A 25,239-nucleotide genomic window follows, 5' to 3' on the forward strand; every position below is an offset into this window, starting at 1 on the left:
CTCAAATCTAAGGGAACATGTGTGCACTGTAATATTTACACAGAAAGGCCCCATCCTGCAGTTATCACACAGCCAAACATCCCAGTGGGTTGGCTGCAGGATTCTTCCTTGTTTGACTGATAGGGGGAACCCTTACAATTTTCCCCTCGGGGCTCCGTTATGGACTACTGAACAGTCATCAGATGCTAACTGTATGTCATACTCTAAAACCCGAGACGCTGAATTTCACATGAGCTCCAATCTCTGAAAATCTCTACCATGTTACAACGTAACCTGAAGTCAGGAGAGCAGGTTGACTGCTTGCTAGCATGCATCTTGTAAGGAGTTTTTAGAAATCTGTCTACTGACATACCTGCTGGCAGGTAGCTTTCTGACTGATGAGTCTTTAGATGGAATCTTTTCTCCTGGACATGATCCAAACTAGCTGGCTGGCTACCACTTTTTTCTTTATTTCTGAGAGGGGGAAAAGCCAATACAACAATGTATTATTAAAGTGCAGTAGGACTCTTGTATAGGGCCAGTCTTTAGTTGTGCCAGAACTCAGGGGAGTTCTAAGCTTCTCACTTACAGTGGTTCAAAGGGGCCAGTGTGGGCAAAGATCTGGCTCTCCACATTCAGTGCTGAGTTATTGCTTTGTGCAACAAGGCAATAGATCTATAATCATACAATAAAATTAATGCTATTATAGGTTTGCAGACTTTTGCATGCTGGGCCCCCCTACAGGACTCCTCTCACTCCCAGTCCTGTTGAAGCAGAGGTCAGTTTTGGGAATTCTTTTCCCTCCTAGCTATCAAGAAAAGGAGCGAGATTGTGTCCACTGGTTAGGTGTGTGTCACAACCCTCAGGTTAAGAACCCATTCTCTAGTGATACCGAGACCACAGTGGTTCAGGAGCCAAACCATCAAATCAACATTACCCAAAAGAGCCACAGTAGTGTGACTTCATTGTTTCATTTACTAGACTACCAACTATTCAGATTTAAATAGTATGGTGAGGGAAATATTTAGTTTATTCTCACACACTACTAAATCACACACTATTTTAATATTACGTGCTGCAAACAGCTGCAGGAGACACATTAAAGAGTCTCTTGACAGTGGTGATTTTCATTCCAAGTATCACTGTGCTAACAGAAAACAAAGCTGCCCTTCTATTTCTGCCCTGATTCACTCACAGGAGAGTAAATAAGGACACGCTTTGGTTTATGCTCCCAGGAAAATCAGATACCGGATAGTTATTTACAGGCTTTGGATGAATGACTTGCTCAGCCAACATACATTTTTCATGAAAGGCATTAACAGTGTCTACCAACTACATTTCTAAGTACAAGAACAGATCTCGTTAGCAGCCCAGACCTGACTGATGCACAGACACATCTCTGCATCCACTAACTTCACTATGACTCTTCATGGGCTCTCCTCCCCAAGTCCCATTCAAGTCATGTTGGCTTCCTACAGCCATACTGGTCCAGCTGTACAGATCCGATTTTAGGATCCAGGCCAGAATCTCAGACAACGATTTGGAATTTTTGTAGTCAGAAGGCACTTTGATGTCCTTTTTTGTTGGAATGCTAAGACTTTTTTCAATCTAACAACTGTACTGGGCATTAATGAAGAACTATAATCCACTGACTGTCTCCTTCCAGTCCACTGGCTTTATTAGCACATTGTATTTTAATCCAATCACGTTCTCTTTTTTTAAACTACCTTAATCCGTTTGTGGCATTTCCCTCACAGCAACAGAAGATAAAGGGCTCACCTTGAGAGTAACAAACCTTTTATTTACTTATCCTTCAATTTATATTTAGTATTTTTATTATTTTTTAAGCTACTGCACCAGCTGCACAATTACTGTACTTGCCCAACCTGTGTCTGATCTCACTCTGCTGTGACACCACTGACTTCAGTGGAGATGCTCCTGATTCACATCAGCGTGAGTGAAGGGAGAACCAGCACTGCTCAGCCCAAACGCCATCTCACTGAGGAAATGGATTTCACAGCAAAAACCCTACATCGTGTTTTTTCCAAAGATATTTTAGAGTTGATTATTTTCAGAATCCAATTACAAAATCCAAATACATCTAGTTTGTTAGAATATCTGTACATTATGAGCTTGATGCCATTTCAAATGGCATCAGTAATGTCTGTGGTTTACATTAATATAAATGACAGAGTGACTGTAAAGGTCCTCACTACAGCTGTTCGTCCTCTCAGGCCTGAGCCAAAGTTCATGTGGGAATCTTTTCACTGAGCTTTGGAACAGGTCCTTAAAATGAGTTACTAGATGAGACTGTGAGGCCTGATCCTTTCCCCATGAAAATAAAGGGCAAAACTGCCACTAACTTCAAAGAGAACAGGATTGGATCCTTTAAGGATGATGGTGGAACATGAGAAAAATACCTTAAAAGATTTCCTCTGGTTAAGCTGTGCTCCTGGGGCTGCACGCTGCATATACTGAGGCTCAGTCTTCTTGCAATCTCTGTTTTGCCTTCAGTGATATTGCATTCTCTTTGTTGAACGGGAGACACACCGTACTTTTCCTCTAGACACCTCAGTGGCACAGTCCTGTTGATAGGCTGAAAAATAATGGCTCCACTCTGCTTTGATACTGGCCTGCGGTTCCCCACGTAACATCTCACGAGTCCAGGGATGCTGTCGAAACTTTCAAGTTCAAACTGATACTGAACACGGCAATAGGCTTCATTGAGTCTGAGGATTGTTCGGTTGATTTTGAAATGTTGAGAGATGTTTTTCCATTGACAGGTAAGAACAAAGTTTCCAGGACTGGAGAGAGAGTCCCTAATCAGGAAATCTCCATCTCTCTGAACTAGGCTTTCTGCCACCTTAGAGAGAAAATATACAAATCAACAAAAACAAAACAAAAATCCACAATCAGAATCAGAAGGTGAATACTCAGTCCTAGCCAATATCTCATCAGCAGAGTCCTGGAATTTCATCGTAAATGGAGCGCCCAATTCAGGCTGCTCTGCGAGTACAGGTTTAAAACCAGAAAATCCAGGATGGAGGAAAAGCATGAGGCAGAATGTTGCTCTCTCATGCTGGATCCTTCTAAAATCCAGAACCAATCCTCAGACTTCCTACAATAGGAATTGGGGAGGATCCTCTAGGACAGGGCTAGAGAGTGGGGTCTACATATTCATATGCATGCATCCCCAATTTGTTAAAATAAATTAATCAGGGAAAGGAAATGAACTGGGACAACTGGTGTCTTCAGGAGGAAGGAATGCAAGGGGATACGTGGGGACACCCTATTTAGCAATTAAAAATTTTGGGAGGAGCATAGGAGGCAGCACACCTACCAAGTACTACCACTAGTCACCTATGGAAATGAAGTTACTCAGAAAACTAGGGCACATAACACAACTTTGTTAATGTATGTCCACCATTTTAAAGACCATTACTGTAGGCAACCAGACTTTGCCTTTGAGTTATCACATCCAGTTACTTTAAGCGAGACAAAGAGCTATTTTTAAAATGGGTTTCATGCACACATTCCTCTTTGTTTTGCAGTATGGACATCAAAGTGGAAAAACTCTGTTTCTTTCTGAACCAAGCTGGCCCTTTTCATTTGACAAACATTAATTCATTCTTTTTCAAACCACAAAGCTGCCTTCTTTTGGCTACTCTGCCTGATTTCAGCATCTGCTGATGGCAGCAGGAAAGCACTTAAGTGCAAGTACAGTGTTTGCCAGATGCATATTGATAACGACCCAGAAGGGGGAGCTCACGACGTTTATGGTGCAGAAGACCAAAATAAAGAGAGCGCCACATCAAATAGCATTTATTATTACTACTACTAGTAATAATATTTGAATGCTGTTGTATAATTTCAAAAATAGGAAACGTAGAAGACAGGAACATTTTTTAATTTTGAATAATCATACTGATCTAAAATTAAGCCAGCAGGTAAACATCAGGGGACAGAGTGCAGCTCTTCACTGGATAATTTTCTTGTGTGCTAAAGTGTAAGAAACATTGGATTTCTTACCTATTTCTTCCCTCGGTCTCATCTCTCACTAAGGATTATTAAGTAACCAATATCAGAGCCAGCTTTGCTCTCCTGGGAAGGCAGTCAGGTTCTATTGACTGGTGAGCTCATGCAGAATGGGTACGTAACACTGACGTGTGGACCTGTATCTGTACATGGAAACCCACAGCTTTGCCTATGAAGGGAAGACCCAGGTGAGACATACCTGCCGAGGAATGCGGCCATGGTACCAAGCATGGCTACGTAAGTCTTCACTACTTAACTGTAGCTCTTCCTCTAACTCCTTCTTCAGTTTTTCCGGGGTGCTGTCCATAACCTGCCTCTCTTTAGAAAACTGCAATAAAGATTAAAAGGTTTGATTGTGCCAGGTTTAGTGATTAACATTTTATATGACACAAAACTTTCACCCTATGCGTCACACACTCTGCAATAGCTTCTGGAAGACGGGTGCTATATTTAAAAAGCTGACCTGCCTTTGATCTCGCTAACCTGTATTTGCAAAAACTAGTGTCAGGTGAGAAGGTGCGTGATGACGACACTCTGTACTCAGTGCATAAAAAATGTCACATCTGTGCATCAAGAGATAACATGCACCTGCTCAGCCACTTCAGCAGTTGCATCTTCCTGGTAAGAATTACATGTTCAATAAGCAGCAGAGATGGACAACCCCTCTCCAACTTTGCAGTTTAATTCAGATCTGAACTCTGCTCTTTCGTCCCATGCTAAGAAAGAATTTCCTAAACTATCAGGGCACATATGGACTGTACAATACAGTATTTATGCAGCATGTGAAATATCTGCCTTACTAAAGGCTTAAAACATTTAATTATAAGTAGAAGTGCAGACTCCTTGAACCCTGCATCTCCAGGCAATTCTCCTTAATCCTTCTTGAAGAGAGCAAAAATCTTGGTTCCCATTAAGATACCTCCCTACAAGTAAGGCCTTCTGGGGGATTTTCTCCCTTTCAAAAAGCACAGGATATTGCTATGTCCCTCTATTCCCAAATGACACACCACTTCCATCTGGGGCCTTAGTCTTTCATTGGAATGTGACTTTGGTGATCCGTGAAGGGTGAGGGTCCCTTTCCCCAGAAACTCTAAAGATATTGTTTTCCAATTTTTCATAAGCTCTTCAAGGAGAGAGTTCTTTGGACATTCTAACTTCTTCCAAAGGGCCTGTTATTCAAACCCTACATTTAACGTTGCTGAAATGCCTACAAAAGCCTCCAGATATTTAACTATCAAATATTTTAATGGGATTCGGCTATTGGTGGCAGCCAACATAATACTACATTGATCCTGGAAAGAGACAGATAACGTTACCTCAAAAAAAAAAAAAAAAAAAAAAAAAAAAAAAGCCACAGCTAAAGTAACACAATTTTGGGCACCTGATGAAGTAGGTTACCATGCAACAGTAACCACAGAACTTCCTCCTCATGGCCATAATAAACTTTTATGTTTAAGTAACTGGGATGGGATCCAAGGCTCCTAGCTTCCTTTCACAGGACACTTTGATTAAATGGTACAATTAAAATGACTGGAGAACACTGCTGTTCATCCACCGATCACAGTTTTTCTATGAATACTGTGCTTTCTAGAGTTTCCACCATTTCATTCAGCATATAAGGGAGAGCAGATTACTTATTTTTGCACTCCCATCAACAAACCTCTGTGCAGTCTGAAACAGACCAAGTTACAAGTTTGTGAGAGAAAATGGAAAAATGTCAGGAAAGGAGGGCATTTTGCCACCCATATCGTTTACAGCACATTCATCCTAAGATTAATTTTCTTCCGATCTCTTCCTTTCCAAGGAAAAACTGTGTCTTTTTAGACAATAAATAGTTGAAGGTCTGCAGTTAATACTGTTGAGTTGAAGGAGACACTATCTATAGTAGCACTTTAAACCCCCATGCAATTTTGTTGTCATCCATGTTACCATGCTGTTGAAACAGGTAAACCTTGTTAACAGGGCTACTCAGGTTGTGCCACAAGGGGATTTTTCCTGCAACCAGGATGCCACTCTGCTTAGGGATGGGGCAGGGAGTTGGGGTTTGTGTGTGTACCTTATACATGGAGAGGCCTCCTCTGCAGGAGCTCCAGGTACAGCAGCATGCAGTGATGGGAAGGAACATAAAGGCCACAGCATGGGTGCAGAAAGAACCATGCAAGGGGCTGCACCAATGACTCTGGCCATTGACGTAGAGGAGCCTCCACTAATCAGCTCCCTCTTGCTTTGCAGCCTGTGAGGGGAGAGGATTTGTAATCTCCCCATCCACCTTAACTAATAACTTGGTTTGATGCCTGCTCAGCTAATTGGGCCAAACACTCGGTGTAAGAGTCCTCCCACATGCACTGCATAACTTAGAAAAATGGGGGCATAGCTATAAACAATAGGCCAAGTCATCCCAGCATTGCAGCAGCAGTTCTTCATAGGGGTTGGGTGGGTTGAGCCTTCCTTCCTGTGACTGTGAAGCACTAACCAAGCTGCTTTTTCAGCTGCTACTTCAACTCTCCACAGCTGTTTCACTCTCCCATGTGGGGCACATGAGTGTGTATTCAAAAGCACACTACACACTGGCAGAGCCACTGGACTTAGCTCCAGCTCTCATCACAGAGCGGCATAGAGCAGGGTTTGCACCAGTGATCTTTAAATACAAGGGAAGACAGAAAAGACTTAAAATATTAATCTACAGTAAATGGGCTAAAGCTAAATGAGATACATTTATAGCATTTGTAAGGACTAAACAGACGTCCTGTTGCATTTGTACAACAATATCATGCCAATTATTCCCCTGAAGTTACTTGGGAAAGTTAGTGTACAAATCTAGGATGGGATTTTTGAAAGCACTTAAGGGAGTTAACTGCCCAATTCCCATTGAAAGCAGATCGATGTTGGGCACTTAAATTGCCATAGGCACTTTTCAAAATTCTAACTCAAATCAAAAAACAATTCAATGCACAAATGTAATTCTAAGCATCTTGTATATATATCTCCTGTATAAGACGGAACTCATTTATCAGACAATATTTCTGTAGTGTACTTGATACAGGAAATAAATTGAGCATTTTCTCTAGTGGGTAACTGGATTATTCATTAGCTTTAAAATGAAAGCAATAAGACAGTGTGTTCGAGTTATTTCTAGCATCCTCATAAGAAAAAACATCTTAAGGAATCCAGCTTAACCTTTTAAATGCTCTACAGACTGGAACCTGGAATAGATGGTAAACTCTTCAGGGAAAGGAAGGAGTCTTCCTATATTTCTGTGCAGCACCTACCACAATTGGGGCATCTTATAGACAGTACTATCACTAGTCCAAATTTGTTTACAGAATTATGGTGGTTCCATTTATGGAGCAGTAGCAAATAACTCATGTACTGGGCTCGTTTTTCTGAAATTTTTTTTTAAATCAAGCAGTGTGTGTCTTCATTTTGTGTCTTGGACAGAGACAAGCACTTTGCCAGAGGATGGCTAGGTGGCCAGTTTTTGACCAGAATGTCAGATTGAAAAGGGCCCTTGGAGGTTCTGGCCATTGCCATTAAAAGTCCAGTCCTCAGCACACCGAGGCTAAAGCAGGCCTTGTGCCTGCTGTGGCTCCACATGGCTCCTGGAAGCAATGGCATGTCCCCCCCCTCCAGCTCTTATGTATAGTAGCAACCAGGGGGCTCTGCATGCTGTCCACACTCCAAGCGCTGGCTTGCAGCTCTCATTTGGCGAGTGGGAGCTGCGGGGTGGACAGGGTGGTGAGCAGTCTCCTGACCACATAGGAGTCAGAAGGGGTACATGCTACTGCTTCCAGGAGCTGCTTGAGGTAAGCGCTGCCCAGGGCCTTCAGCCCTGACCCCTTCCCATGCCTCAAGCCCCCTACCCCAGTCCTGATCCCTCTCCTGCCCCTCAATCCCCTCAATCCTAGCCTGGAGCCCCCTGCTGTGCCTCAAACCCCTCATTCCAAACCCCAACCCAGAGCCCACATCTCCCAGACCCCAGTCATCTACTCCAGCTTAGGACTCCCTCCCCCACACTGAACCCCCTATTTCTGGGCCCCACTCTGGAACCTGCACCCCTAGCCCAAAGCCCCTTGGATACCCCAACCCCTGCCTCACCCCAGAGCCCTCTCCTATACTCCTGAAGTGTGCCCATTGCTCTGGGGCAACTTTGAGCAGGTCTACACTAGGGATGTGACTAGTCAATTAGCCAATAAACAAATGCTTATCGGGTAGTCGAGTAGTGACTCTCCTAGTTGCTCCTCCTCATTGATGCCTCTATCAGAGAGAGGCAGCAAGGGGGAGGAGCAGGATCCACTACTGGGGGAGCCGTCTTAAAAGCCATTTAAAAGGCAGAGGTGCAGTGGGGCTAGAGAGTGCCCCACCCCTTATCGACTAATTGAGTAGTAAATGTAAATTCCATCAACTACTCAATTAGTTGATTAATCAAAATTTCACATCCCTAGTCTGCACTACAGCCTATGTTCAGGCCCACCAACAGTGTGGGGGGTGAGGGAGGAGCACAGTGACTAGAGTCCTGGACCCTTTAAATCACCACTAGAGCCCTGGGCGATGCACTCCAGACAGCACTGGCCAGGCAGGGCTGAGGGCCTGCTGCCCTAACCCCACTCCTTCCCCCTGTGGCTCCAACCCTTCCAGGAGCTCCTCCCACATCTTGCCTAGGAGCCGGGTGAGTCTGTCAGCTCCCCTGCTTGTGTGAATATAACTTGTGTCACACAGGGGTGTGAAAAAGCCCACCTACCAAGCGACACAAGTTTTGTGCTGTGCCACAGACATAGCTTTTGCTTCTCAATGTGGGGAGTAATTATGCCAACAGGAGAGTATTCTCCTGTGGGCCTAGCACATCTCACCAGACTCCCAGCAGCTTGTCAATACCGTGCTCTAATGTAGACTTTCACTTTTGTTTGCAATCTAAACTCATAATTATTGTTTATCCTGTAGACTAACAGGGGCAGATTCCACTCTTCTTTACTCCAATTTTAATCTGGAGTAATTCCACTAAAGTCAATGGAGCCACATCAGTTTAACAACAGAATAAGTGGGAGGAGAGTTGGGCCCACATTCTTACATGCATCCCCAAAGCTAAGTAATTTCTGCTTTGAAGACTTATTTCAATTCTGATGTGAAGCAATCATCCAAATCTGATTTCTATGGGCACATCTACACGGCAGGGGAAAAGGCGAATTAAGCTACGCAACTTCAGGTACGTTAATTGTGTAGCTGAAGTTGAAATAGCATATTTCGGCTTTTGATGCTGTCTATACAGCAGGAAGACGAAGGAAGAACACTCTTCCTTCGACTTCCCTTACTCCTTGTAAAATGAGGGTTACCGTGAGTTGGAGTAAGAATTCCTCCAGCTCAACATTATGTTGAAATAAAGGCTTGCAGTGTAGACTTGCACTATGTCATTTCGGAATAATGTCAGTTATTCCAAAATAACACTGCTCTGTAGATGTACCCTGTCCAAGTCTGAGAGGCAGGTACTATATAATCAAAGGATGGGCAGAACAAATTGAATAATCTTAATTAGCACTAACTATGGGAAGTAAGTAATGATAATAACAATAAAACATAGCCCAAAGTGGCTGGAATTATGAAGACAGAAATGTTCTCTGTTAGATATATGTTGAAACTGTACAAGACCTTTATTGCACAAAATCTCCAGATTCATTTTTGGTTGCTTGGGGGATTCACTGTCCTCTCTCCATATATCCCCTGGCAAAGTATTATTTACTCAAAGCACATCTAAGGACTGTTACAGTTGTTTCTGTAGGTCTCATTTTTCCTGATAAAAGGTAACCCGAAACCCTGACGAGCTTTTCATCAGCTCATTCGCTAATGTCTTCTGCTCATGCAGCTTCCCTTATATCCTTCATCCTCACGATAGTATTTCAATTATTTCCTGCTCTTATGGGCACATCTTAGCTAACAGACATTTAAATTAGCCCCAAGAGGCAGCTTTGGTATTTTCTGATCCTTCTTATTTTGAAAGGAAACGTTCAGCTTTTGAGAAGGCTCCAAAGCAGAGCACTGTATTAGGATTAGGGATCAGTGAATCAATTAGAAAAAAGGGGATGCCATCTGGACCAACCCCACAACATGCCCAAGGTTCTAATAAATTCAGCTATTGATCCCTCAAACTCATCTTTTCCCAACCACTGCAGGCCTCCTGCCTTTGGTTAAATCCATCCTGAAGTCTTTGTTGGCCTAGTTGTGATCTTCAGCTCTCACACTTTCTGGCACTTCCTTAGAACAGATGAGGAAAGGAGGGAGATAAGTTCTGGCTTCAGATATGAGGAAAACTCAGAAGTCGCAGGATTTGAACAGAGCAGCTGTCCAGAGTGCTAGACCAAAGACTCCCAAAGAAATAGCAGCGCAGGAGAGGGAGACGTTGGGGATTTGGGAGATGAGGAAAGCAATACAAGAGAGGCTATCAGGTGAAACAGAGGAGAAGTACTCAGGAAAAAAAAGGGAAAACTCAAAGTATCCAAAAGGTTCCAAACTGAAGTGAGTGGTGCTCATTTGAATCCAACCCCAGTGTTCTGAGACTACTTCTCTCTCATAATTATAGGAGATTTGGTGTATATAAGATAACAAGAGAAACTCAATATTTACTGTATTTAATTCTCCCTTTGAGATGTGTCAACTTGATTCACTTTACATTTGAGATGGCCAATATGTAGACGTGAAACCGAGCTAAGTGAACACTAGAGCTATGTCTACATTGGCATGATCTTGCGCAAATACTCTTTAACGCAAGAGTTCTTGCGTTAAAGTATTTGTGCAAGAGAGCGTCTACACTGGCATGTGCCTTTGCGTAAGAGATATGCTTTTGCGCAAAAGCATCCGTGCCACTGTAGACGCTCTCTTGCGCAAGAAAGCTCCTATGGCCATTTTAGTCACCAGGCTTTCTTGCGCAAGAAACTCATGTTGCCTGTGTACACTGGCCTCTTGCGCAAGAATACTTGCGCAAGAGAGCTTATTTCTGAGCAGGAGCATCATAGTTCTTGCGCAAGAAGCACTGATCTCACACATTAGAATGTCAGTGTTCTTGAGCAAGAACTCCTCACCAGTATAGACAGGCAGCATGTTTTTGCGCAAAAGCAGCCGCTTTGGTGCAAGATCGCACCAATGTAGACACAGCCTAGAATTATCCAGAGACCTAAAGTAGGCCAGATAGAGTAGAATGACCTTGTATGGCGAACCTAAACCGGCACAGGCTGAAGAATCTTGTGACTCTGGTATCAGCTGGGAACTTTTGGAGGACAACTGGTGATGGACATTAGTAATCAGGCAAACTTCAGTTATCTCCCTGGCTTTCTTGAAATGCAAGTCAGTTACACAATCGGAGTATCCTACCTGCAACACAAGGCAAGGTGTGAGGGGCCCTTTTGACATTTACAGTTGTAAGCAGGGGTTGAATTACTGTTTGCTTATCAGCCAGCTAAAAGGAGAGAGATGCCCTGGGGTGAGTATGCTCACTCCAATTGTTTAGCACTGCAAGATAATTAACTGTTAACTGTTGATATGTAAATAAAACTCATGCCAGGAGGGGGAAGGAATCCCAGGCATGGTTATGTAAATCCAATTCAGCCAGAGCTGATGGAAGATCAGTGTTGGAATGGAATGTAGTGTATTGTAACTAATTTGGGGCTGTTGTGGGGGGTCACAAATCATGCTACCCCTAAGTGTGGGAACTGTAAAATATGACACCAGTGCTTGCAGGAGAGACACCATCATTGTAAGAGGTCTCAGAGGAACAAGCCTCCTCCCTTCCAGAGTTGAGCGAATTGAGTTGGGGGGAAAGGATTAAAGGGCTAGAGTCAGACTGCTTCATGCCTGCTAGATGTGAGCTGTAAGACTGGCTCAACCTGCCTCTTTCCCCCTTGTTTTAAGGATAGACCTAAAGCAGACTCCATGAAGAGTCTTTTTGCTAGTCCAGTGAAAGCTGGAATCTTTTGCCAGCCTAGGTAGTGGCTAAAGAGTTGAAATCACTAAGAGCTGAAGTCACTGGTTTGGCCTGGAGCCAGACCCATTGTAGCCAACAGTGCGGCTGGCGGGATCGGCAAGCAGCGGGTAGGAGCGGCGGCAGGTGGCCAGCGGAGTGGCTGGCGGGAATGACCGGCGGGCACCCGGTAGGAGCGGCGGCAGGGGGCCAGCAGAGCAGCTGGTGGGAACGACCGGCAGGCAGCAGGAGCAGCACACAGGCGGCATCACATCAAGCTCTATGAAGGAAGTCATCAGGGTGATGTGTCTGGGTCTACACTGACTGGACAGAGCTGTAAGTGGGGTGTTTGAAGTGGGGTACGGGGAAAGTTTGGATAAGTGAATGGAACCCTTACCTTGTTGGACTAGTGACCCTGAGAGACCAAGGACATTGCTCAATCCATTTGAGCTGGGACAGTTACTCATGGGGAGTTATGAACTCTGTTCATGGTATTTTTGCAAGTTAATGCTATGTTACTTCTCTCTCTCTCTCTCTTTCATTAAAAGTTTCTTTTCTACACTCAGACTCTGTGCTTGCGAGTGAGGAAGCATTGCCTCTCAGAGGCACCCAGGGGTGTGTGAATTTCCTAGGCTACTGGGTGAGGGCTCGAGCTGGTTCTGTGTGAGATGGACCCCTGGATACTGAACCCGGCCCTGGTTGCTGCCAGTCCTATCCGGCAGAGGCGTTACATAGAGAAGTTCCTGAATGGAAAAGCAATATGAACATTGCTCTGGTTTATGCAGAACAGGCATACAATACACAGGGTTCAGTCCAGTGCTCACTGAAGTTAACCGAAAGAATCTCATTGGCTCCAGTGGGCTTTGGGTTAGGCCTACATTGTACTATCCTAACTGCAGTAAGCAAATAATAACCCAACTGTAAATATAACACAATCCTTAACTGCTGTAATGAAAGGATTCACAGCCCAGGCCCTAGGGTACATGGGTCATCTTTGAGTAATGGAGTCTAAAGTTTTGAGTACTTCTGTCACAATCCCGAAGTTCCTATTCAGCTATGGAATGGTACTTTCTCAGGCAAAATTCCCCTTGATGGCAATGGGGATTTTTGCCTGAGCAAAGCTTAAGGACTTCAAGATTTGGCTCAATGTGCTTAGGCAAATGTACCCGAGAAATGTTTGTCTAATCGATTACTAAGAAGCCAAATGTGGAAGTATGTGCTCAAACACTTCAGGAGATGGGAATATGCCGAAGCAAGTACAGAGTTAAAAATAAAGCACAGTGTTTAGGATTTAGCGCGAAGAAGGAAAATTGTGGTGAGGTAGTTCTCAAACATACAAAAGAGCATCCTTTGCCTCTTTTCAGTTTCTGGTAAGGAAATAATGCCTATTTTAGCAACACAGTCTGTGAAACATTTTCACTACATCCATTATAGTCATGCTGAGAAAAAGGACTGGAGTAGCATAGATATCAGTTACACGTGTGTTAGAGGGCACGTGGGAGTGGAAACCTTATAAATTATGTAAAAGTAGCATGAGAACTGAGAACATGAGAGGAAGCTTTCTCCTTGAAAAATCTTTGGATACACAGGCAGCTCAAGAAGAAAAGATGACTTTCTCAGACGCGATTTTTTTTTTTATCAAGGGTGCAAAATAAGGGTTCAAAACAAATCTCACTGCAAATCCAGAAGCAAGCCAAAGGGGAACCAAGTTTCAGAGAGTTATGTGAAATTTCTCAGTATCTTGGTAAGTCATTCCTTCCCAGCCTAGCCTCTCCAACAACAACAAATGTTATGCCAAAAACATAGATCCACAAGCTGAGCCATGGTGACTTGTTAGTTCATGATACCGGACTGAATATCCTTCAGATGACTGCTGAAACTGGATATACAAAGCCCAAGGATGCCAGTGAATCAAATTTAGATTGTCACATAGTGAAGAAATATTAAAAATCACCATCTATAAAAAGCCATTGCAAATGCCATCTTTCTTTTGGATGAACTTGCAAGAGTGGCTTATACAAAGCTGCCTGCTTAGGGCCTTCATAACAGTAGGACATTACTGGGTGATGTGGTAACTGTACGTACTGGAAGTTTCAAAATGTGGCAGCTATGAGCACTGAATGGCTTTCCCCTTTTGAACAGCATCAGATGAGTGTGAATAATCAACTGCATAATTATAAAGTTAGGAACAAAAATACTTGAACAGGTTCGCCCCTTCCAATCATAAAGAACATAACTGAATTAAAGTTGCCACATATTCAGAGGCTAAGATGGCTGTTTACCATCTTTACTATGGCTGTATCTGAATTTCCAGTTTCTGAATTTATTAAAAAGAAACATTTTCCCTGGTTTGAAGTCACATAATAAATGTGCACAGTTTAGGGAAAGTATTGGTGCCTCTGCTCATTTCTACAGACAATTGCCAACTAGACTGCAGTTTTTTGTAATTTGCAGTGAACACCTAAGCTTACTTACTACTAGTAAGCTGAACAGGGATGTACTTACTAAAACACAAACAACACACTACCAGCATCATGGTATAGCATTATGAGGATACCCTGGGCCAGCTCTGCTTCTGAACTAACCATGATATTGAACTTTAAATTCCAGTAACTAAAATACCACTTTAGCTGGCTCTGATTTGCAAGAGTCACAAAGGCAGGTATACTGGATTGTAAATGCTCAGACCCTGTATATTTTATTACAGCGTGTGTGGGATACATATCAGTGCCCATGTGCGTGCTAGACCAGATTCTGCTCTCATACAGCTCAGGTCAGTGCAGTTACTGTGGATTTACCTCAGTGTAACAAAGCAGGACTTGGTTCTGCATGTCAATCCATCCCTGGTATAACTCTACTGATGTCAGTGGATTTATTCAGGATGAACATTTCCCTGGTAACGGCACACAGCTGCTCCCTATCTAAATATATTTCCACTGAAGTCAGTAGGTTTACACTGGTGAGAGAGAACAACTAGCCTGGAGCTCTCATCAGTGCTGGTCCAAAGTGCATTGGTGTGTTAGAGAGACATTCACCTCCTCTACCTTGGATCCCATGTTCGCTTGTCCCCAACCCACATTCGCTTGTCCCCAACCCACATTCATGTCTGTTTTCTCCTCAGCAAGGGTGACCCATTTTCAAACTGTAGGCCCATCTTAAAATAGCAGTTCATTAGATTTAATTAAAGATAAATCAGCAATGCCTGCTGGAACACATGTATTGAAATCTATTTAAATGCTGGAAATCTCTTTAAATAGAACCTTATTTTTGAAAGAGACCAGCTGTAATTTGTTTCTGCATAAAAGGCTTTATTCTTTTCCCATACAGCAAACACTAATAATGTTTTAGTTTCTCCAGAGACTATATGGATTAGAGCAAATGGAAAGTTACCATGACAACACCAGTCTTATTTTAGATGATAGAAATTCATGCCAAGTTAAACAAAGGACATGGACAAGAATGATTAATTTAATTTTGTTCTGATAGCCAGCAATAAACCCCAACTTCATTAAACTTGCAGAACAACAGAATTATAGTGAGAAGCTTTAAAATCCCAATCAAAATTAAAAGCAATAAAGCTAATGGGACAGAGACTCCTCTCACTGACACCAGTGACTACTTCAATGGAATTGCATCAGTGGGAAGGGAAAAGAGAATCTACAGTAGGGTCACGTTTTCAAAAGCGCAAAAGTGAACTAGGAGCCCAAATCTGACTGACTGTCAGGAAGACAATCTCTAAACCCTTAGGAGCATAAGTCTCACAGAAAGTCACTTTTGAAAATGGAAGTAGGCTCAGTAGTCACTTTGCCACTTCTGAAAATGTGATGCCTCATATTTTGATGAAAAAGGAGATGAAATACTTCTGGATGGTATAGAATTTTGCCCTGGTGACCATACTTAGTGACTGAAAGGTGGAAAAAAATAGCCCTTAATCACCAATGTACAAAACAAGCCTGCACTCTACTGAATGCAATTAGCTTTGGCTCACCTACGATTCCCTTGCTCTGTCAGGAGCATTAATGGGCTTGGGAGAACTGCACAGCCTGCTTTCCTCAGCTAGGTAGCTGCTTGTTGCAGTGCTGGACATTTCATGGCATTGAAACAAAGGGAGACCCCAATCATGTAGCTACATACCCAACTTGTGCAACAATCTGTAGCTCACATTTTTGTTTTCAAACATAAATCAGGGACTAAGGCTCGGGTTTAGGATTCATTTCAACACAAACTAGTCTGTAACAATTACAAGGAGCCATTCCTTAAAATAATCTTAATGACTGCTTTAATTACACTATACAGTGGCTGCATTATGTCCAGGTACCAAAGGCATCTCCATCAGTGAGGATGCTGTCCAATTCTAATCACAATGACAATACCTTTCAATGCCTATAGATGATCATCTCTGAAGGATTCAGCACACCTTCTTCACACACACAAGCTGCCATGTGGACTTGTCCATCTACAAACTAATCACATGAGAGCAGCACAAATGGGGAACCTGCTTATGTGGTTTGGCCACTGTGGTTTTTATTAGAGAGGGGGCTGAACAGTAAAACTCATCCAAACCCCTGAGCTTCAGGGAGACTTCAGTCACAATTGATTGTGGCTCATATGGAATGCATCCCACTCAGTGCCTGTAAAGCACTTGGCATATTTAGGATATTATATAATCTCATATTTTAAAAATACTATAAAATCGATATTGCCTGTAGGGTTTTTTTTAAACTATAATAAGAAAAACCAATGACCTTGACAAGTGTATGAGATGATGTCACTGAAAAGTACCATCCATTCTTTATAGCATTTTGGCTCTTTTGGACCCATATCAAGGCTTAACTACAGTATTTCTGAACCTGAATACAAAGCAAAGACTCTGACCACAGTGGCCTAATTTTCAAATTTAGGTACTGAAATGTCTGCATCTAAATCTATTTAGGCATTTAAATCAAAGTGGCCTGATTTACAAGGTACTGAGAACTCGAAGCCATAGGTCCTAAACTAAGGACACTGAAGTGGTTTCTGTCTGGCTTAATAGCTCTTAGCACCCCTGTTATACAAATTGTTCCAGCCTCCCTGCTTCAAGTTACTGTTTAATTCCATGACAGCTGCTGATGCAGTGTCTCGAACTGGGGGCACTTTGATTTGGGTACCTAAATATGAATTTGTGCATCTAACTTTCAGGCAGCTAAGTCTGAACAGTTTTAAGCCTCTCCTTTAGCCAACAGTACACTATCACAAGGAACTTCCATTATAGGACCATCATACACTGCATCTATATGTAATTTTAAAACAAGCACTGTTGAATATCCACTAGTACACAGTATAGTTGCTGTTATTGCGAAGGCCACCTACCTTAACTCCAATAATGGATTTACGGTGATAAAAGCAGCAAAGAGCTGCTATTAGAGTTTGAAAAACATTACAATCCTTAGGCATTTTCAATCTCTGTCCTGTAGACCCTTTGGATTAAAAGAAAATTGTCACCTCCAGCAACATTCAGGAGTTATTCCTGAGCTCTTTTGCATTGCCCTCAGTCAGCCAGGGCTCATACAGTCCCCTCTTACTCTCACATCAGTCTAGGACTGTCTCCTTAGCTAATGCTGATACTATCAGTTCAGTGGCTTCTGGCATGCTAGCTTCCACTCTGCCATGTAGAGAGAGTGCCAGAATCCTCATGTGATCTATCGCACTCACCAATGAAATTCTAGCCCTCTGAGAAAGTGCTTCTATTTGGGTATCCCCTTAGATCAGAGTTGCAGCGTACAAATTATTAAGCCACTCGCTCAAGGCAGACTCTTCTTCTCATCAATATACAATACCTGAGTCATTCACTGCACTCCTAAAGATTTGATTGCTCACTCCAGCTGTCTCTCTTCAGTCACAGAGTATCTACATGTTACAGAAATAATTCAGTACACACAAATGATAAGGAGAGAGAGGGAGAATGGTTGCCTAGGGCTTGCATGACTCTGTTACTCTTCATAATCAAATAAAATGTTATATCCTTACAGTGTAGATAACCAAGGGAAATGTCAAATCTGTTCATTTTTAATTAGGAAGCTTTTAGCAGCCAGTCATAGGAAAACAATCGGGAGAAGCCAATTACATCAGCACAGTCATTATTAGCGTCATAGCTAATGCAACCTTTTGGAGTTTAATTAAGACCATCAGTAAACAGCCAGTGGCTGGTGCAGGTCCCACATAATTGGGCAAGCTGTTTGAAAGGAGAACATACAATGCAAGCTTGAAAACTCTTCAGCGTGAACATAAAATTAAACTTAGTCCACACAGAAAAGGAAGTAGTCATATTTACATATATGCTGCTCTTCTCTTGGAGAGCACAGTTCCATAGTGAGCCGGACAAGACTGTGGCTGCTAAAGCATTCACTTTCATCTATTTCTTTGAATCTCTTTTTGTAAGGGGGGGGGGGAGGAAAGCATTGCAGATTGGCTCTCTCAAAACCACTTATTTTGTATCCTTTGGTCATATCTCCTCCTAGGCTATGTCTACGCTGAAGGTTTTTTGCACAAGAACATTTGTTCTTGCGCAAAAACTTGCAGAACTTCTTTAATATCATCAATTCACAGACACTTACCTTCCTTCCTTCGCCCCCCCCCCCCCATCCCCTTCCTGTTCTGAAATGTGATTTGTCCTTTTCATATGTGTTCACTTTTTTTTAATTGTATCCTTTGGTATATATGGTTGTGACTATTTTCTTCCACTATTTGATCTGAGGAAGTGGGTCTGGCCCACGAAGGCTCATCATCTAATAAACCATCTTGTTAGTCTTTAAAGTGCTACATTGTCCTGCATTTTGCTTCAGCTACCCCAGACTAACACGGCTACATTTCTATTACTATACTGCACACGCATTCTTGAGCATGTAAATTTACAGTAAAGCGTCGGAAAACAAGGCTTCTTGAGCAAGAGTTATTCCTCTCCCCATGAGAAATAATCCCTCTTGTGCAAGAGCTCTTCCACAAGAAGGCAGTGTAGACAGGCAACAGGGGTTTCTTGAGCAAGAAAGCCCAATGGCTAAAATGGCCATCAGAGCTTTCTTGTACACCACCATGGATGCTCTTGTGCAAAAGCACATCTCTTCCACAAAAGCGCATGGCAATGTGGACGTACTCTTGTAGAAGACCTTTTGCACAAGAACTCTTGCGCAAAACAGTTCTTGCACAAGAAGCCTGCAGTGTAGCCATAGCCCTACTCTTTTCCTCTCCCGTGGATTAGTTCTAGATTATGCTCATAATAATAATAAAAAAGGAGCAATTAAAACTTTCCTCAGAAATATATTGTCATAAATGGATTGGTCTGTATGTGTATCACTGCCCTCTATTACATAGAAGCAAAACTGGTCAACAATATGTCTTAGTTCCTAGCTGTACAGAGACTAAACAGAGACTCTTCTTTAATTCAAGCATTAGGGACCTGTGTTTTTGTAGGAAGAAGACTGGATTTCTTTACAACTTTATGACTGACAGTGAGAGTGGCTATGACATGCAGCATAGTTAGGGTTGCCAGATGTCTGGTTTTGAACCGGACAGTCTGGTATTTCAGCTTTCTGTCCAGGAAACAAATTGAGAAAATACCGGACATACAAATGTCCAGTATTTTCTAATTAAGTTTTAATTATTATCATGAGTATGAGTACATAGTTGCGTACTGCCTGGCTGGTAGACATGCTCACACTGTGTGAGCGTGTCTACCAGCCAGGTAGTATGCAACTACACAGTAGAGAGAAGGGGGGCGGGGCAGGATGGAATCCCCAGAGCCAGACTCGTCCATGCGCCCCGCTGGGACCGTGCGTGGGACGGGCAGCGCCCTGGGATCTGCGTGTGCCCAGGCCAGCCCAGCTCTCCCCCTACTGCTCTCCCCCCGTCAGCCCATTTCCTCCCTGGCCAGCCCTACTCCCCCCTACCCTTTCCCAGCCAGCCCTGCTTCCCACCAGCCAGTTCTCCGCCCCCTCCCCCTCCATCTCCCCTGGCCAGCCCCACTTCCCGTGACCTCCTCCCGGCCAGCCCCGCTACCCTCCCGGTCGGTTCCCCCCCGATCTGAGATCCAGTGTGTCCAGTATTTATTTTAAACCATCTGGTAACCCTAAGCACAGCGAGAGCTGTGAGAGTCCATAACCATGGAATTAATAGTTATAATATTTTAAGAGGTTAAAATCTATTGTACCAGTGGAGAGGAAACATAAGGAAATGAAGGATGAATGAAGGTAATGGCTATAGACAAAAAGCTGGTTTTAATTTTAAAAAAAGAAAATAACCTAACGTCCACAACGTAAATAGCTTCTGGAACTCATTACCACAGGATACTATGGAGGCAAATAGTTTAGCAAGATTCAAAACAGGACTGGACATTTATATCTATGAGAATGACGTGCAGATATATAATTTTAGTCATTTAATTTTAGAGGTTTTTTTTCAGCCATAAAGTAGCTGCTGAAACAGATTCACTGCTGCTTGTCCCAGAGGCAATTCAGTGGGAGGTGGTTTCCATGCAAAGCTCCTTTCCATACCGTTTGACTCTCAAGATCAATTACAAACAAACATGCTAAAATTAAAAAAAAAAAACCCACACACAAACAAACCCTGCTGTCCATTGTGCCTTCTAGCTCCTGACCAGAATGCAAGAGAGAGAGCTCTTCGTCTCTTGAGCAGAAACACTGGCTACTGGCCCATAAACTCAAAAAGTGGCAACATGGCCTTTAAAAAAACCAAAACATTGTGCCAAAACGTGGAAACTTGTGGATACAAAGCACAGGAGGGCTCACATCTCATAGTATTTTAAACTGAAATAAATTACAGAACACTGCAGTATATAGACCTGATCTTGCAACTGGCGCTCATGTGAGTATCTCCTTAGGAGTCAATAGCTCTGAGTTTTTCCAGATTTACACCACTGCAACAGAGTTAAGTTGGCCCAAGGTATGTGCATTTACTTGTGCAACAGGGGACTGACCCACAGCCCAGGGTAATCAGTGGAAAGGCTCTCAAAAGCCTCAGATGATGTTGGATCAGTTCATTGCTCTCCAAGAAATCCCTCACCTCAGAGTTCTACAACCTATCACAAAGTTATTCTGTTAACAAAGACTCTGTAGTCTCTCCCAGTGAATGGAAGCCTGTTGCCTCCCACAACAGCACATCTGCTCCAAACATCCATGCAATATTGGAAATAGCATACCATGGAGACGTTAAAGTTCAAGGCCCTGCTCTTCTACATGAAGTGGTATGTATTGGTATGCCCCCCCAATGAACTCAAGGGTGCTCATCTGCATGTCTCAGTGTGCTACCTAGCCCAAAAGCTGCAATTACCTATCTTGGGAATTCAGAGGCTGCAATTTCAAACCATCTAATTCTTTGAAGATTGGCACTCTCTGTTCCAGGCTTTATTTTAATGGGTGATTATTGACCTCTAGAAACCACATATTTGAAATGCAGACAAATAACCCTGTACATTACACTCACTGGGTTTCCTTGGGTCTGGTGCATGAGACGGCCAAGTCAGTGCAAACTAACAGGTTTGCTTTCATCATCCTCTTCCTCCTTTTATTAAAGACTCTGTGGAATCTTACCACCACATGATCTCAGCCAGGAAGGGGATTAGGCTATCAGTGCAGAAGAGCTGCCCAAATAATTTTCATTTTACACACAGAGAGTGGACATCTAGTTATGGCACATGCAAAATTCTGCTAATTCAGAAGCACCAATTTTAGCAGTGACAGGAGAGTTGTGGATGGGAGGCTAAAAGGTTTCTAACAAACAAACAAAGCACAATACTTTCCCCTTCCCTGGTATACTTCATCCAAAAAAGACCAGGCATGTTACAGATATTAAATTTAACCTTACAGTACCACTCTGAGACAAGTATTATGGGAACAGATAGGTTAGTCGGGGCCAGAAATACAAACAAGTCCCAACTAGGGTTGCCAAATGGTTTCAACAAAAACACTGGACACACTTGACATTACATTACAATCTACATTACATCTTATTTAGAAAATACTGGACATTTATATTTTCTCATTTATCTTTTCTCAATTTGTTTCCCAAGCAGAAAGCTCAAATACTGGACTGTCTGGTTCAAAAACGCACACCTGGCAACCCTACTCCCAGCCAGAAACCTAAATAAAGACCATATTTCAAAAGATCCGCACCTAGAACTTTTCATTGTGACACTTATGTCCAGACTTTCCAAAAACATTCAGAACCCAACATGGGCAACTTTGCTGAAAACCTGCTTCAGTGTTCTGATGCCTAAATGGAAGCTCAGGCTTTTGAGTAATCTGTCCCAGATAATGGATGCTGAGCTCCTTTGAATACCGGAGTGGCCCCTGTGGCTACAGTGATTTGTTCAAATGAGACAGCATGAGCCAAGAGTCCCATTGTAGGCTTCCTGATTCCCACTACTTTGCTTTCTCCAGTAAACAGCAAAGTCTCCCTTTTTAGCTGACCTACAGCAGTTATGCCACATTAATGTGTATGATCAAGATTTTAATTTAGATTCTGACCGTCTCCTTTATGTCAGTAACGACAGCACAGTCTAGCACCGAGAAAACATGACCGGCTGTAAAGAAATTCAAATTATGTCATTTTTAGGACCAGTTCTAAAATCACCGTCTGGGATACTGAGATATATTCCATACAAAAAAAGCACAGTGTTATCAATCTGAGTGGACATGGGGCTTTTAAATACATGGGAATGGGTGGATAAGAATTCTGGTCTCATCCTCACAGGATAAGCAGGGCTGGCAAGGACAGGGACTCATGCAAGCCTTCTAAGAAACTCTGGCTCTCTCAAAACTGAACCCTGTAGCTCCTCTCACATCAACCCAACACATGTTTGGAACGTCTGTAGGATGAAGAGAGAAACAGCACTGGGAAAGATCCAGCCATTGTCTTGGAGGTTGGCTCTTTTCATGATCAGGTCTAATTTAGTGTACACCATTCTGTGACCATGGAAAAGAGGCATTTCAGGCTACCTATGGTAAACAGCTATTCAGTTAGTTGCTAAAAAGCCAAATAAGTTTTATAATGATGATTCCTTAAGAGGAGGGAGTGAAGGCTTAAGACAGCAGAGCACGTCTGAAGTGGGTATCCTTCAATGGCCACTACAGTATCTAGGCCCAGTGACTAGAGTGTAGTCCAGATGTCCAACTGTAAACACGGATGATTACTGACCCTGCTCTGTGTATAGGTATTCCCCATGCCCACAGCCATTTTATACATCCATGCATGTCTTAAATGACAAATTCATAGTTCTGTAAACTTCCCTTTGCATGTCTACATGGGGACATTTACTGGCATAATTACTGCGATATAATCGTATGGGTTGGTCCTGCCATGAAGGCAGGGGACTGGACTCAATGACCTCTCAAGGTCCCTTCCAGTTCTATGAGATAGGTATATCTTCATATCATTATATTACGGATACTTACTCTGGAATAAAAATGTCTTTTTCCAGTTTAGCTTAAGCAACTCTGAAAATTTCTTCATGTAGACAAGCCATTAGAGAATCTTGCCATTCACTGATTTCCATGAGGCTCTGTGGAGTGAGTTACTGTTCAACATGACAGGAGGTACAGGTGGGACCTCCCTGGTCTGGCACCTTCTGGACCTGACTGGTCCAGGATGAGGGATTTTGCTGGACCAGGGGAGGTGATTTCTGCCCCTCCCTCCCCACCGCAGGCCCCACCCTCTGCCCTGCTATACATGGAGGTTCCCAGCTCCCTCGGGCAGCCCAAGGGGGTTGCATGCCAGGCTTCCCACTCCCCCTTTCTCCACCTGCAGCCCAGCTGAGCCATGCACTGGCTCCCACCCTCTCCCCAACCCACTGAGCTGTGCGTTGGGCTCCTGACCACCCTTTCCCCCTGGCAGTGTGGCAGCTTCCCATCTCCCAATCCCCAGGCAGCCCAGCTGGTCTGCACGCTGGGCTCCTACGGACTCCCCACCATGTTTGCGCCAAGCTGCTGGCTCCTACACCTCCCACAGCACACCAGCATTCTCTGATCTTGGAACTTGCATGGTCCAGCAGGACCACAGCTGTTGCCAGAACAGAGAGTCACGGTTTATAGAGGTGCAACTTGAAGCAGAACTGGACCCTTGACGAAGGGTATGTATCAGTGACTTGAATGGGATTTTGTTGGATTTAAGTCAGGGTAGAATTTGGTCTTCCACTCTCAGTCTCTTGTGGGTTTTCAAAAAAACAAAACCAAAAAACCAAAAAACAACAAACAACCCCCCCTCCAAAAAAACCCCCTCAAACTTGAAAAATCTCAATCAGAGATAGGAATAAAGACAGGAGAAGTCTATGAGATTTCCCATATGTGGTTTCCTTCCAAATCAGGACTCCTCCTTCTTCTTCCCTACAAAAAAAGTAGCGGGGTTGGCCCTATGAGGTGCCGCCAACAGATTGTTTGGTTCTGGGCCCAACCTCGACTTCAGTGGGTTTGCACAGATATAACTGGATGTGATCTGGCCCAATACGTTGTAATGTGGAAGTGCGTGCGTCTCTTTGAAAAGGCTTGTTATGAAGCAGCAAATATAACAAATTACATCCACAGTTGGAGATGAGCAGCATGGCACAGATCACAAATAATAACTGGCAGCTCATTCCTTCCTGTCTGTGACAGTCAAGTAAAGAATCTGTTCAGAAGTGACTACTCTCAGTGGGCGTATGCCAGAAATAATGATCCTGGCCCTCAAGAAAAATAATACTGTCCAATTTAATATGACAACTGCTGGCATCCTTTACAAAAACAGCAGTGTAACTGTCAGGAAATAAAGACTGCTTTATTTAGATAATGAATACTGCATTGTTAGACTGAATTAGTCCTGGCCAAGAAGCATGTAAAAATGGGATATTTGTATTTATCAAGGCTTAATGCCAGTTTTGGATTGCTCTTTTGTGTCTGAAAGAGAGCAAGAGAGAGAGAGAGCCTACACACATGCACCCCTCCACAAAAAGGGAAAGAAAGTCCATCTGCTTTCATTAATTTGAAAATAATGAGTGTAGGACATACCTGTAAGATGGGGGACTCTCTCCTGGGAAGCTGTCTCTCAAAAGATTTGGGGGTCATGGTGGATAATCAGCTGAATTTGAGCTCCCAGTGTAACGCTGTGGCCAAAAGAGCTAATGAGATCCTGGGATGCATTAACAGGGGAATGTTATGTAGATGTAGAGAGGTTATTTTACCTCTGTATTTGTCACTGGTGCACCCACTGTTGGAATGCTGTCTTTAGCAGAGGTGAAAGTAAGCTGGTGCGCAGCTCCACCA

General features: G+C 43.1%; 1 protein-coding gene across 5 annotated transcripts in view; it reads right to left on the minus strand.

Moving 5' to 3' along the window:
- BCAR3 (BCAR3 adaptor protein, NSP family member) overlaps nucleotides 1-25,239 on the minus strand; it is a 125,223-nt gene that overhangs the window by 12,913 nt on the left and 87,071 nt on the right. For 4 of the 5 annotated variants that reach the window (XM_006114148.4, XM_006114151.4, XM_006114152.4 and 1 more), the window contains 3 exons: nucleotides 4,214-4,342; nucleotides 2,400-2,842; nucleotides 353-453 (listed from right to left, as the gene is read on the minus strand). In XM_006114148.4, coding sequence (XP_006114210.2) covers nucleotides 353-453; nucleotides 2,400-2,842; nucleotides 4,214-4,342 — 673 coding nt within the window. Of the gene's footprint in view, nucleotides 1-352; nucleotides 454-2,399; nucleotides 2,843-4,213; nucleotides 4,343-17,305; nucleotides 17,818-25,239 lie in introns of those variants that run through there. The other variant, XM_006114154.4, reaches the window with a different exon arrangement.

Source organism: Pelodiscus sinensis, chromosome 9, assembly GCF_049634645.1.
Source record: "Pelodiscus sinensis isolate JC-2024 chromosome 9, ASM4963464v1, whole genome shotgun sequence".
NCBI lineage: Eukaryota > Metazoa > Chordata > Testudines > Trionychidae > Pelodiscus > Pelodiscus sinensis.